The sequence below is a fragment of the Carassius carassius genome, chromosome 8 (assembly GCF_963082965.1).
Source record: "Carassius carassius chromosome 8, fCarCar2.1, whole genome shotgun sequence".
Taxonomy (NCBI): domain Eukaryota; kingdom Metazoa; phylum Chordata; class Actinopteri; order Cypriniformes; family Cyprinidae; genus Carassius; species Carassius carassius.
Window position 1 is genome coordinate 25,214,468 of NC_081762.1, and position 13,909 is coordinate 25,228,376.

General features: G+C 35.3%; 1 protein-coding gene across 1 annotated transcript; it reads right to left on the reverse strand.

The window, feature by feature from the left end:
• Window positions 1-8,527: 8,527 nt before the first annotated feature.
• LOC132144788 (SNARE-associated protein Snapin-like) lies at window positions 8,528-11,250 on the reverse strand. Its single transcript, XM_059555359.1, has 4 exons — window positions 10,982-11,250; window positions 10,649-10,695; window positions 9,406-9,524; window positions 8,528-9,331 (listed from the first exon to the last, which is right to left on the reverse strand). The coding sequence occupies exons 1-4, from the start codon at window positions 11,101-11,103 to the stop codon at window positions 9,224-9,226; spliced, it is 396 nt and encodes a 131-aa protein (XP_059411342.1). The 5' UTR covers window positions 11,104-11,250; the 3' UTR covers window positions 8,528-9,223.
• Window positions 11,251-13,909: the final 2,659 nt, after the last annotated feature.

Consider the following 13,909-nt stretch of genomic DNA (forward strand, 5'->3'; position numbering starts at 1 on the left):
GTTTTTTTTTATTCTGTATTATCATTTTTATTTAATTATTGTGTTTCTTGTTACTTAATAAAGCATAAAAATAATAATACAAAATACTCTTAGACTAGCACAATACTGGTGCGTTACAAATCGCGTAACTTACACACTAATCTGTGACGTGTTCACATAAAAAAAAATTCAATTAGAAGACGTGCACTTTAAATACCAAGATGATGCACTTAAAAGGGTCATGAAACCCTAAAGCACATTTTTTGAGATATTAACATATATTTGCATGTTGCACATCATTGAAAACAATAATATCGCTCATTATGTCTACAATTAAGGATATTTTTAATATTAATAATTTATTTTTAGCAATTTCGTTCTTCCGGTCCAAAAAGCAAAATAACCAAAAAATAAAACATGCACTATTGTGGTCAAAGATGTAGTGTATGAATTTAATAAAGTTATTTTGTCATTCCTAATCAGAGTCCTATATCACCTCCCCCTTCGCTACTTAATTAAAGCTGCGATAGTTGAGTGCATTAAGTGTCCAAAATTCCACACTTAATTCTTTGGTTATTTAAGTGCATCATTCTGATTTTTCACTGTGAACACACTATTTATTAGGGGTGTAACGATTCACTCGTTTTCTCGATGCATCGATTACAAACCCTGTCGATTCATATGCATCGATCTTGAAACATGATTTTTGAATCGTGAATCACCGATCTTGGACAGCAATCGATTCAAAATGCTAAGAATCGAATGAATCGCGATTTCTATAGCGATTCAATTATTTAAATATGTATACACATTAAATTACTACACGCACGAATTAATGGAGACATTGAACAGTGTTCGTGAATCGTGCCTCTTATCTGTCCTTCACGCGCTCCACTGTTTACCGCCTGAGACTGTCACAGGATAGATACAGTCGGCATCTAGTCATAGCTGGGGGCGTGGCGAGGGCAGAGTCGGCGTGGGGGAAAACACTGCGAACATCGTGTGTATTTGAATGACAAAAATGCACATATTGAGCACTCATTCCCAGAGACACGTAGAACAATTGTAGTCTCTTTTAACTTTAATATTCATATACACTAGTCCATATCGATATTTGATTCATTTTACAGCCCTAATATAGATGTATTCATTCAAAAATAGCCAAATTCCGTGACGTTCTGCTTTATACAGCAAGTTCTATTTTTGACTGGATTCCGCGATTCAATCGCTTCGCAAACACAGACGGGGTGAATTTATGAATGAAAGTGTAAAAGTTCTGACACAAAACTAAGTTGTTACGTGTCCACACGCTTTTTTAAGTGGGTTTATGTTCGACACTAGGCTAACATTACATAGTTTAGCTTCAGGTAGAATGATAAGGCTAATTATATATGCATGCCACTTTCTGAAACAACCTTACACAGTTTTGATAACGTTAATAATGAACACGATGTTAATATAGCCTGCCTGTGATGAAATGCCGACTGCACACATACACATGCTTAGTCTTGGGATTCCACAACTTCCCTTGATCATCCTCAAAAACGTATTGCTTGTAGCCATTTTGTCCTCCTTTCCAGCTCTGTATGTTTATTAGGAAGGATGTAGAACTTCAATTCATAATTTGTTCGTTTATTGGAGGTACAGAAAACGACAAAGCAACTCTTCGGCGTGATTGTCCCGTGTATTTCAATTGGCGCCAAGGCAATGTTTTCCCCCACGGGCTAAATTCACATCACGTGACGGGGCGTTCCCAGACCAACCGTCTGTATCTATTCCGCTGCGCTCGCGCTCCGTTCATCTCTGACGCAGCTGACGTGTGATCTATAGGACTCGTGGCCAGTAATGCTAACGTGAAGTAGTTTTACTTTTCTGTAGTTTGTCAATGGCTCTCTGCATCTTACCGACGGAGTTACCGCAAGTAGGGCTCTTCTTCTTCTTCTTCTTTTCGTTTTTTGGCAGATTGCAACCATGACTATAAAGGTGCATACCGCCACCTACTGTATAGGAGTATGTAACATGAGAAGATATTATCATGACTATATCAAAAAAAAAAAAAAAAAAAAAAAAAAAAAAAAAAAAAAATATACTACCTAAATCCTATTATATATTCCAATATTTTTCAAATATTGTACAACTGCTTTCTGTGCATCCTTTACCCCATCTCCTGTTGTGCCTAACAAACCTTCAATATTCCACTTTCTTCCTACCTGACTTATCTTTTGATTTAGTCTCATCCTCTCATCCCTATATTTCTTACAATGCAATAATACGTGTTCGCAAGTAGGGCTCGCTGCAGCCTGCGGTGGACATCCAACCCCGCCCACATCCAAGCGTGACGTCAGATACCCCGCCCACATCCAAGCGTGACATCAGAAACCACACCCACATCCAAAGACGTCACATATCCAACCCTGCCCACCCGGATGTGCCATCATAAACCGCGCCTATATCCGTCTACGTCACGTTCTCATTAAATTTCAAACAGGAAGAAGCGTCAAGAAGACTGAAGTGAAGAAGTTTGTGATGTTTTTAATCGGTAAAAGAAGGAAATATTGTTTTGCGATCGCCAGAAAGAAGAAGAAGTTGTTGTTATCTGTATTTGCCAGTTGCCCAGAAGAGGAAGAAGTTATCTGCCATGGCTGTAAGTAATGAAAAATTCGGTTCTTAGGCCAAAAGTGTTTGTCACACTCACTGTATGTCTCTGCTTAACGTTAATAGTTAAAATGGTAAAATGTACATTAAATTATCAATGAATATTTTGTTAGACATGAAGTGAAACGATAGCACAACGATAACTGTTTTGTTATGAGCTTTAGTAAAGTTACAAAGACACGATGCTGACTTCACACAGGCACATTATAAGGCTACCAACACTGCTGTGTTTACTTTCATAATGTCTATATTGCTCCTAACTGTATCCTGATAAAATGTATGTGCATTGATTCATCCTTCATGTTTTTTTTTTATATCCCTGACACATAATACTGATCTCTCTCTCACTCACACACACACACAGACACACACACACTTCACCTCTCTCACATACATGTACTCCCCTGGCCCCACGCAAAACACATGGAATATATTTAATGATATACACTGACAACTCTTGCACAGTAACTTGTTTGAGCAACCACACAATTCACTATGTCTTACTATGTCTCTGTTCGTGGCAAATCTTTGTATCCTTCTATATACACATAATATTTATCATGTTTTACAGGATCCTACACCTCTGCAGTCCAAACCTGATCCAGAACGGTTCTGCCGTGATGGGGGGGTTTGAATGTCCCTGCTGCAGTTTCACCACTGAAGAGAAGTTCTCTTTTACACTTCACCTAGAGAACCACATAAGTCATGCAGTGGACCATGGAGGTATGGTGAGAGTATGTCTTTAGATAATGATTGGTTTTTGTGTTTTTAAATAATATATGCATGTATATGTATGTTGTATAATCTAAATATGTATGTGAATCTCAAAGAACAACAAGATGAACTGTAGTTTCTTGGGAACCACTAAAGTGATGAGAATATTGTTGTTATTTATCTATGTGTGTTTTGTAACTTGCTGTGTACACTACACTTTTGTTAATTTTTTTTTCTACAATCCTACAGGTTACTTCATCTTAAAATGAATGGCCCATGGAAGATCATTAAAACCAAGGTACGAGAATGCAATAATCATTTTTTTTTCAGTCCTTGTTCTGTAGTTTTTTGTATAAGAAAAAAATTAATTATACATTTAAATATTTGATAGAATATTCCAACCCAGAGAGAGGGACTGGATTGTGGTCTGTTCATGCTGATGGTAAGCTGTGAATTACAGATTCTGAGCATTTATGGTGATGGCAGAAGTTTAGTTTAGTTTACATGCAGTATTTAGATGAATACGGTCGCGTTATCTGTACGTTACAGTAAATTTGTGTCAGTTAGTTTCAATATTTGAATTTTCTCAATGGTATTTGTTGTCTGTTTCAGTATGCACTCTATATAGCCCTGGACTGGACATTTGACTTTAGCCAGGTGATGATCTCAAATTTTCTTTTGGAAGGTTTTCCTTTTTTATTTATTTATATTTTCCAGAAGTTTTTTCAAATGCATTCTCAGTTTTTTATTTTGTGTTTTATCTGTTAGGATAACATCCCGCAGCTCAGAAGGTGGTGGTGTAGTTTGCTCTTGCAAAACATGTCACATCCAATGTACACACAACTGGTTAATGAAATGAAATTGATTCTTCTGCATTCAAACTACCCAGACACACTAAATGTTTCCTCCTAGAATGTTAAGCGGTAGCAAAACTTTGGAGAGGCCACAATATTGAATGTTTAGAAATGTGTTGAATGCTTTGAGTGGTTGGAAATACTAAAAAGATGCTCTACAAATGGTCCATTTACCTAACCTTTGAGTCTGTCTTTAGGTTGTCGGAGTCCACCATCACCAAACAGCCAGCTAGTACGGAAACTGTGATGGGTCAAGATGACAGTGATGAGGTAAAAACTTTTTTTTTTTTTTTTTTTTTTTTTGTGAAAATAATTATAGTAATTTTAGATTTACCCCACAAACACAGTTTATTTTGTACTTTCCACAGAAGATCGAAGAGGAACTGAAGAGGAAGTTCGAAGAGGAACATAAGGGACATTGGTGTAGCATGGTGCTGGGTTCAGAGCCACTGTCAGCTGTTCCATGGAGAGGTGACAGAGCCTGAATTTCTTCAGATGGACGAAGAAAAACGGTCTAATATAATCAAAGACTACCTGAAAAGAGAGACTGAGAAAGCAAGGGATGCCTGTGTGTTTGTCTTTGACAATCGCGAGGATATGGAAACGTTCTTATTAAAATGTGTTGATGAACAGGGGCTGAAAGTCAATACCATGTTTCTGGGAGTTATTTAATTTATAATAATTTATTTACTCTACATTGTTGAATATTATTGTTTTGTGAAATAAATATAACAATACCCAGTTAAACAAGGGATGTCTTTTTATTGATCTTTATGCATCCGTAGGACTTGGACACATTTTTATATATATTTGTGTTGATGGAAAAAGGCCCAAAAGTCAATGCCATGTTAATCTATCAAAGCAACCAATGACTTAAGCCTATGTATGTGTAGCTTAGTCTATATAGAGAACCGTCAATCCTATCATGCAAATGTAGTTGCTCTTTTTTGCGAGGTGATACATTTTTTTTTCCATGCACATATAAAAAATATTAGTGTGTAGATCCTAATTGTTCTTGTATATAATTAAAAGGAAAATACAAATACTTAAAACCAAATGAAGTATATAAATTTGCCAATTTCAGGAACATTTTTTTTATTTAAAATGAAAGAAATATGAAAAATAAACCCATTTAAAAAAAAAGAGAGAGGAGGATTCCAGTTATTGCATAACACCCATATTTATCCTTAAAATAGTGATATGATCACTAACATTCCTACCTTATAAGTGAAACATATTTTTAGAGAATTAGATAAATAAAAATGCCTTAAACAAAATTGTCTACTTAACTTTGAAATTGTCTAAGGTAAGTTACAATCGATCATAAAATATGTGAATTTGTCATTACATAATCGAACAGCGGAAGGTATAAATATTTTATTAATTTACCTAAGTATAATCAACCAATGCATGCGTTTTACCGGCTGTTTGGATGAATTTACTTCCATACATTAGAGATGTGGCCTAGGTTTAATTTGTACTATTTAAATTTATTTAATGCAAGTTATTTAACCTGTATTAGTAAAACGAAAGATAACATTATTTAATTTGATCCCCGAAACAATATACTTCCGCCATATTGATTCAATTTTGTTTACGTCTTAAAATTGTACCTTGACAAAATGTTAATAAAAAAAAAAAAAAAAAAAACATACTTCCCCCATTTTTGCACATGCACACAACACATGGGTGTTCACCTGGCATCACCCGATGACGTATTTTTACGTATGGCATAGGCGTGGCGTCTGATGTCACACTTGGATGTGGGCGGGGTTGGATGTCCACCGCAAGCTGCAGCGAGACGCTCCTCAGTTACCGGAGCCGTCGACAGCTGTGTTTATTGCATGGACGGAGCAGAAATGTAAGTGTCTAAATCATACGCACAGATCCATTGAATGATAAATGTTTTTAAACAATGCGGATGAACCGAATATACTAAGGAAACTTTTAAAATTAACCACAGCATTAACAACGACCTTGAAATAAGAGCGCGAGATTTATCTGATAATATGCATGAAAGTAGCGTTTGTTTCATTAGCAAACAGACATCTGGCGCGTTTTCTCTCAGAATCATTCGCTGATGGAGAGGAAAAGTTAAATAGAGATGAAGACGTTTTCACACTGAAAGAGAAGCGATCTCGCTCTCATAGACGTGCCAGGCTATATCTGCAGCTAAACTGAATAAAAGCAGAATGAACTGATGAAACTAAAAAAAAAACACAAACAATTTATGAATGATGCAGTGCTAATTGACATTTATTACAGTACAGAAACTATAAAGTATATTTTCTACCTTATTCTGTGCAGAAAATTTAAATAATTGCTAATTAAATGTAGCCTAGTATATAAAACAATCATAAAATTGCCGTTAGGAAAAAAATATCAATTACAAATGATTGATTATTGTCCAGCAGTGTATTTGATTTATTACAGCTAATTAAAAGTAATTAAAAAAGATAATTCCTTGTAAAAAAATATATATAATAATAATAATAATAATTATTATTATTATTATATAGGCTACATACATAAAATTATTGTATTTGACATTTCTGTCACTTCTGAAATTATGGCTACGCCCCTGGTGTGACAAAATGTTAGCTTATACATAATACTCTATAAGCTCTTTTTTAAAAACTTGGCTTACATACATTTTTACGTATGCCATGTCGCATCATTAAACTAGCATTTAACAATGGACAAATTTTTTTTTTCTAACCTATGGTGCTCTAAACATAAATGCTACTGTAATTTGCCCCCTGACTAAGCATTTAAAGAATTTAGTAAAAGCATTTAAATAATCCCGTGAATGCACTTAAAGAATGCAGAATCGAATCGTTATAATCGAATCGAATCGAATCGTTCTAAATTTGCAAAAATCATTCTTGAATCGAATCGAAAACCTATGTATCGTAATCGAATCGAATCGCTGCCTTGCCAAAGATTCACACCCCTACTATTTATACTACAAAACGTCACCGAATAGTGTACAAGCACACGATTTGGGACGCACTGATGGTGTATAAGTGCATAGTGAATAGTGTGTCATTTGTTATGCAGTTCTTCTTTTTAAACCCCACTGACGGCTTTAATGAAGCACTAATATGTACAACGGTGCCCAGAAGTCCACATCGAAAATCTGGGATTTATAAAACAACAAGCAAAGCATAAAAAACAAAAGATCAGATTTCTCACTACTTTTGGATACAAATAGATATATTTTACAGGAACAGCATACAGTAGCATGCACATCTTTTAGCCAAGTTTGCATATGCAGTGAGCATCAAACATGAGCAGACTCCTAAAGGCTTTTACTCTTTCATTTTACTTGTTGCAGTCAAGTGATTTTCAGCAATCTGTCTTTAATCTCTCATCAGCAGAGTAACTTTTAGGAGGCCCCTCATATGATTTCAGCTTCCTCCTTGATAGATTCCTTCCCTTGACCTTTCACCTGTCCTGAAATCTTGTCCTAACCCTCTCCCTTTTAGCCTTCATCAGCCCTTTCTCCTATCCTCTTACAAAGCATACACTATTTACATAAAACACGTGCATGCCAATGATTTTACTGCTGATTCAATAATAATGCAATGCCATGCCATGGATACCTGGGTGCTGGGGAAGTTCATTTCCCCGCTAAAATTGCCATTTATATCTACACACTTGTATTGGCTTGATCTGTGATTTATAATCAAGTAATTCTAACACTCTTAAATGGAGTCTTCAGTGGCTATATACATATATATATGTGTGTGTGTGTGTGTGTGCGTGTGTGTAAAAATGTATATTTTAACATTAAAATATTTTTGAATGTTTTTTTTAAATGGATAGTGCACACAAAAATGAAAATTTTGTCAAGTTACTCATCATTCTAAAGACAAAAAACATGAGACATCACTTGCTCACCAGTGGACGCTCTGCAGTGAATGGGTGCCGTCAGAATCAAGAGTCCAAACAGCTGATAAAAACATCACAATAATCCACACCACTCCAGTCCATCAGTTAATATCTAGTGAAGTGAAAAGTTGTGAGTCTGTAAGAAACATCAAGATGTAATGAACTTCAAACTGTTACTTCTGGCTAAAACAAATAATATTGCCTTCCCCAGTGAAAGATTATTCTTGTATGAATCAGGAGAGAAATATGTACATGTAACATAACATCATACAATATAAATAAGCACCATTCAGAAGCGAAAAGAGTCCAAAACTGGATTTTGATATAACTTTTGCATTGGACATTAATATGGTGTTATAATGGACTCGTAGTTTGGCCAGAAGCAACCATATACGTAAAGTTACGAAGTCTTAATGATGGATTGTTTCATACAAACATACAGGTTTTCACTTCACAAGATGTTAACTGATGGACTGGAGTGATGTGGATGATTGTGATGTTTTTATCAGCTGTTTGTACTCTCATTCTGACGGCACCCATTCACTGCAGAGCATCCACTGGTGAACAAGTGATGTAGTTGTTCTGATGGAGAAACAAACTCATCCACATCTTGGACGGCCTGAGGATGTGTACATTTTCAGTTTTGGGTGAATGATTCCTTTAAATACATTAAGCACATTTGCAACAGAAAATAATTAGATAAAAATGTGTACAGAGTATAAACCCAAGAACAAATATGGTAAGACTGACAGTAGAATATTTGCAGGAGTAGCCTTGATATTTTCACTGATAGTTCTGATAAACAACAATTATTCAAACCCTACATCTGCAAATTATTAGCAAATCCAAAGCATTGCATTTGTCAGCAACAGTTAAATTCATAAAGACAAATATTTTATTTAAAAAAAAAACATATGTTCAAGAAAGGGATGAGTGCATATTTACACTGCTGTCTCCCTGACTACTCTCCAGTGAACTGACATTAATGCTGCAGTGCTCTGTTAGCAGTGCTTTGCATAGCCCAGCGCCCTTTAATGAGAAGAGGAAGATTCTGCAGGTCTACAGTGTCGGCCCTTGGCATCGAGCACAGTGTAATGGTGCATTCCCACAATGTGCGATTTCGGATATCATGGTTTGCTGGGAGAGCGTGGAGTAAATGCTCCAGAGGCCTCAAGCATGGTCTTCCTGCGTGCCGTCTCTTTAGCAACATTATGGTTCAGCCTTCGCAAACGCTCCTGCAACATAAAGATGGAGAAGAGGAAGAGAGCAAGCAGACTGATGTTTTATATTCAAAGTCTCAGTCTCTTACCTGTGCATTCTGGAGTATGTTGTTGACAAGCACCACTCTTCGTCTGGCATTAAGGAGTTTTTTCACATATGGATCTAAATCTAGTGCCACCTTCTGGTGTTCGTTGATCCTACACAGCTCTGCAGAAGAAAGGCTCACATGAGATCACATAATATTCATGAATTCTGCAGAAATTATACATTTTGTAATGTGGATGGATTATTAAATACTAATACTGTAAACAGACATACAGCCACATTTTATCTTCTTATATTATATGACAAAAGAATTTCTAGTCCTAACACGTCACTTTCTAGGATGACAATATGTTTGATTTTTCATGCTTTGACAGTTCTCTATAGATCCCACCTTCTCGCACACAGTGATTGGTCGATCATGTACAATGCCTGCACGCTATTGGTCAAACTACTCTTCATTCATTACCTTTTGCAAGTATCAAAACAATTGGAAACGTATAAATCCTAGCCAGAAAAAGAAAAGAGGACATGACCCTATTCAATTAATTTGTTTTGTGTGTGTATATATATATATATATATATATATATATATATATATATATATATATATCTCGGGGGTATATTTTTAGCAATAACCAAAATTATCGATTTTTCTTTTATGCCAAAAATTCTTAGGATATTAAGTAAAGATTACCTACCGCAAATATATCAAAACTTAATTTTTGAATAGTAATATGCATTGCCAAGAATTAATTTGGACAAATTCAAAGGTGATTTTCTCAATATTTAGATTTTTTTGCACCCTCAGATTACAGATTTTCAAATAGTTGTATCTCAGACAAATACTGTCCTCCTAACAAGCCATACATCAATGGAATGATAACTAAATCTCAATAAATAAACTGACACTTAAGACTGGTTTTGTGGTCCAGGGTCACAGACATAATATACATAAATGTACACATATACACACATACACATATGATTGTGTTTCCGATATTATTATTATGGCATGTCATTTCCCAATTTAGCAGACATCAACAAATATTCCATGTCACAAATATTTACAGAATATACATGTGTCTGTCAGATTTTTTTTTACAATTAAAGGTTTAATTTTTACATGTGATAGCTCACACACTGAATATAATATTAGAAGTTGTGAATGTTATAATAATTTCACACAAAATATCTGAGCAATTAGAGACACAGGTGCCACAGCACGTGCAATCTGCTAAACTGAAAAGAAATTCAATCCTACCGTTATGAGAAAAATAAAAACTTACCAGATGCCAAATTATCAATGTGTTCCCTGAGTTCCACTTGGCTTTCTCTGTGAAGATACATTTACAGTATATAAATGATGTAGCTGTATATACTCATGCACGCTTAGAAATCCATGACTATGAATCATATCTCAAACATCGTGCGATACTGCGAGAATGTAATAAATAAACAAAATGAACTGCACTTGTTTTAATGGTAACGTTACAGCATCCCAGAGTCACGAGACCCGTCATGTTGACAGGCATTAGCATATTAGCACACAGAACTAATCGTTTTGAATTAAACATTTATCGGGTCTAAAAAACACTCGTATGTTTCCCAGAATGCACTACCTGACTGAGTGCACATGTGTGTCGAGCTGCTGTACAGCGGGACTCAGGAGATCCAGCAAACCCTCGGCGAGAGCATCTCTCCCTGAAGGGGTCTCCTCCACTGCTAGCGCGGCCATCTTCATACTGAGCGCTGATTGGACGGCGCTGCTCAGGGTTGCCAGGTTTTCAAAACAAAACTACTTCGATCCACCGATCTATAGCTATTATCGATCAGTGGCCAAATCGATTTTGGAGTGGGGTACCACAGTAAAAAGTGTGTTCCGGAGATAAAATGCACGTTATTTTTATACAAAGCTATATATCATGTGTCGATTAACCCGCGGAAACAGTGTTAAAGTAGAAAATCGGGAAAACCGCGGACTTGGCAACACTGCGTCTTTAGCGAAAGTACAGAGCCCGTCTTCCTATTAGACATTCTCTGGAAAGTACAAGAGCGGTGCGATGATTTTTAAATCAATGTATCTCCAAATTTATGGATATGGCTGTGTTCAAATACAATAGTAGACTAATGCTAGCGTATTGCTTACTACACACGACGCAGAATGTGAAAGTAGCACATGAACAGTAATGGTGAACAGTAAACATAAAGCACACTGCAGAAATAGTGTGCAACTATTCATTTCAAGCAGTGTACTCAAACAATTTAGAAAAAAAAACCGCAAAAGCAGTTCAGTCAGTGTACTGTTTGAGTGCATGAATTACTCCGGGATATTGGTTTGTTTTAACTCAGAGGGAGTGTCAGCCACATTAAACAAGTTAACAGCTTAATTCATTTGTGGATTAATGCGTATTGGAGACAAAAAAGTAAAACAGCTTTCGATTACAATATATTTATTATTATTATTTTATCCCAGAATTAGTAATAATTTATGCTAAAATGCTTTTTTGACTGTCAGTTAATCTAAGTACTACACTATATATCGTGCCTAAACATGTCATCAATAATATAATGTACAAATATAACAAAATATTAAAGTTTTTTTTTTCCTTTTTTTTTTTTTTTTGCTTTATCTGGAATCTCAAATGCTGAATGTTGGTCAAGTGTTTACTATAAGGAAAAACCTTTAAGCATTCATTGGAAATAGACCAATTTCACATCTGTGTTCTTATTGCTCTTAGTGAGAGTTTACTACATGAGTATTGTTCAACACAGTCAATGACCATGTATTGTGCAAATCATTCAAAGGTCAGAAAGCTACATGTACTTGTTTATATAGAGAACACTTACAATCTTTAAAATCTTTCCCCTTCATTTACATTTTCTAAACCTCTTTTATATCACTCATCTACCTTTCTTCTAGTTCTGTATATTATTAGAGAAATTGATGTTTTGATGAAATGGATGTTTAAGCACTTGTGTTCTTAAATGGATTTTTAAAACCTGTTTTCTTTGTATTCTCAAACCAATGTTAAAGCTTGTACAACATTACTTGAATTTTTGAATATTTCAATAAATTTTTTACATTTTTGAGCAGACCAGTTACAAGTTTATTTATTATGAGCTGATTTGAGTTTTCTTGAACTGATAATGTAACATAGTAAGTTGTTTTAACTCAGAGCATCAAGTTGAAACAACAAATGACCATTAGTTTAATAAATTGTAAAAAGAGTATCTGTAAGTTGAGTTAACTCACATTTTTAAGGCAGCAGGTGAACTTTCGTTTATAAGTTTAACCAACGTGAAATGTTTTACAGTGAATGTAAAAAATGTTGATTAAAATAAATGGATAATAAAAATTAAAAGAATAAAAATAAATAAACACAGCACATTTGTAAATAAAAATAAACGTGGTAATGTAATATAAAGTTATGAAGTTCATTTTTCACAGCATGGATTTAGGATTTTATACATGAAAATGTAAAAAGTGGCTGTCTTCTATTTCAGAATAAGGATTATTGCATTGAGATGATCATTTGAGGGTCTGTGGCATGTTAACTTTTGCGGTCATTCTACAGCAGTGGTCACCAATCTCGGTCCTGGAGGGCCGCTGTCCTGCAGAGTTTAGCTCCAACCAGCTCCAACACACCTGTTTGAAAGTCAGTTTGCCTAGTGAGATCTTGATTAGCTGGTTCAGGTGTGTTTAATTGGGGTTGGAGCTAAACGCTGCAGGACAGCGGCCCTCCAGGACCGAGATTGGTGACCCCTGTTCTACAGAAATGTCAATTTTTGGTATGGACAAGATGTCTTAAAATGTATGTCTTTTTCTAGGATTTAAACTTAGGCCACGTTATTAGATTACCTTTATGAATAGGTTATAAATAAATGACAGCTTAATAATTTGTTTATCTTTTTTTGTGCATTTATTTACCCATGAGGAAGTTAACAACAGTGACAATTTTCATGAAAAATGCATTTGTGTCATTCTGTGTCAGCTCAACCAGAGGTCCCCGGCTCAAGCTGAACGATGTCCCTTGAAAATACAGACTTCAAAAGAAAGGTTTATTAACAACTAGAATCTAAAAGCATATTGCAATATTTTTAATACTTCTTGAGTTACAGGAAGGAAAACCTTGGGAAAATAATATATATGATACTCTGACAGACCTATGTTCAGTGCATGTTGTTCTGACAAAAGGACCCATTGGTTTTTGACCACTGAAAATATGTACGATTTAATGATTTAATTACTCCTGTAGCCATATTGAACTTCCAATATTTCTGGAACCGAACAAAATAGGGCCTTAAAAATGAAGACGTCCAAAGTAAAGTTTGTTAAGACCCAATATTTAAAAGGGCATTGAGATATCTTTAATATTTTTTGAGCTACAGGCCTGCAAACTTTGGCGAAAACGCTTTAAAAGTGCGCTTTCCTGATTTTTGAATCGTCACCATTGGCACATAATGCAGAAAGATTGCTAAAGTCGACAGATTTTACAAATAGACCTAACAATCTCTGTGTAAGAGTAAGATAATGGTGCTCTCATCTT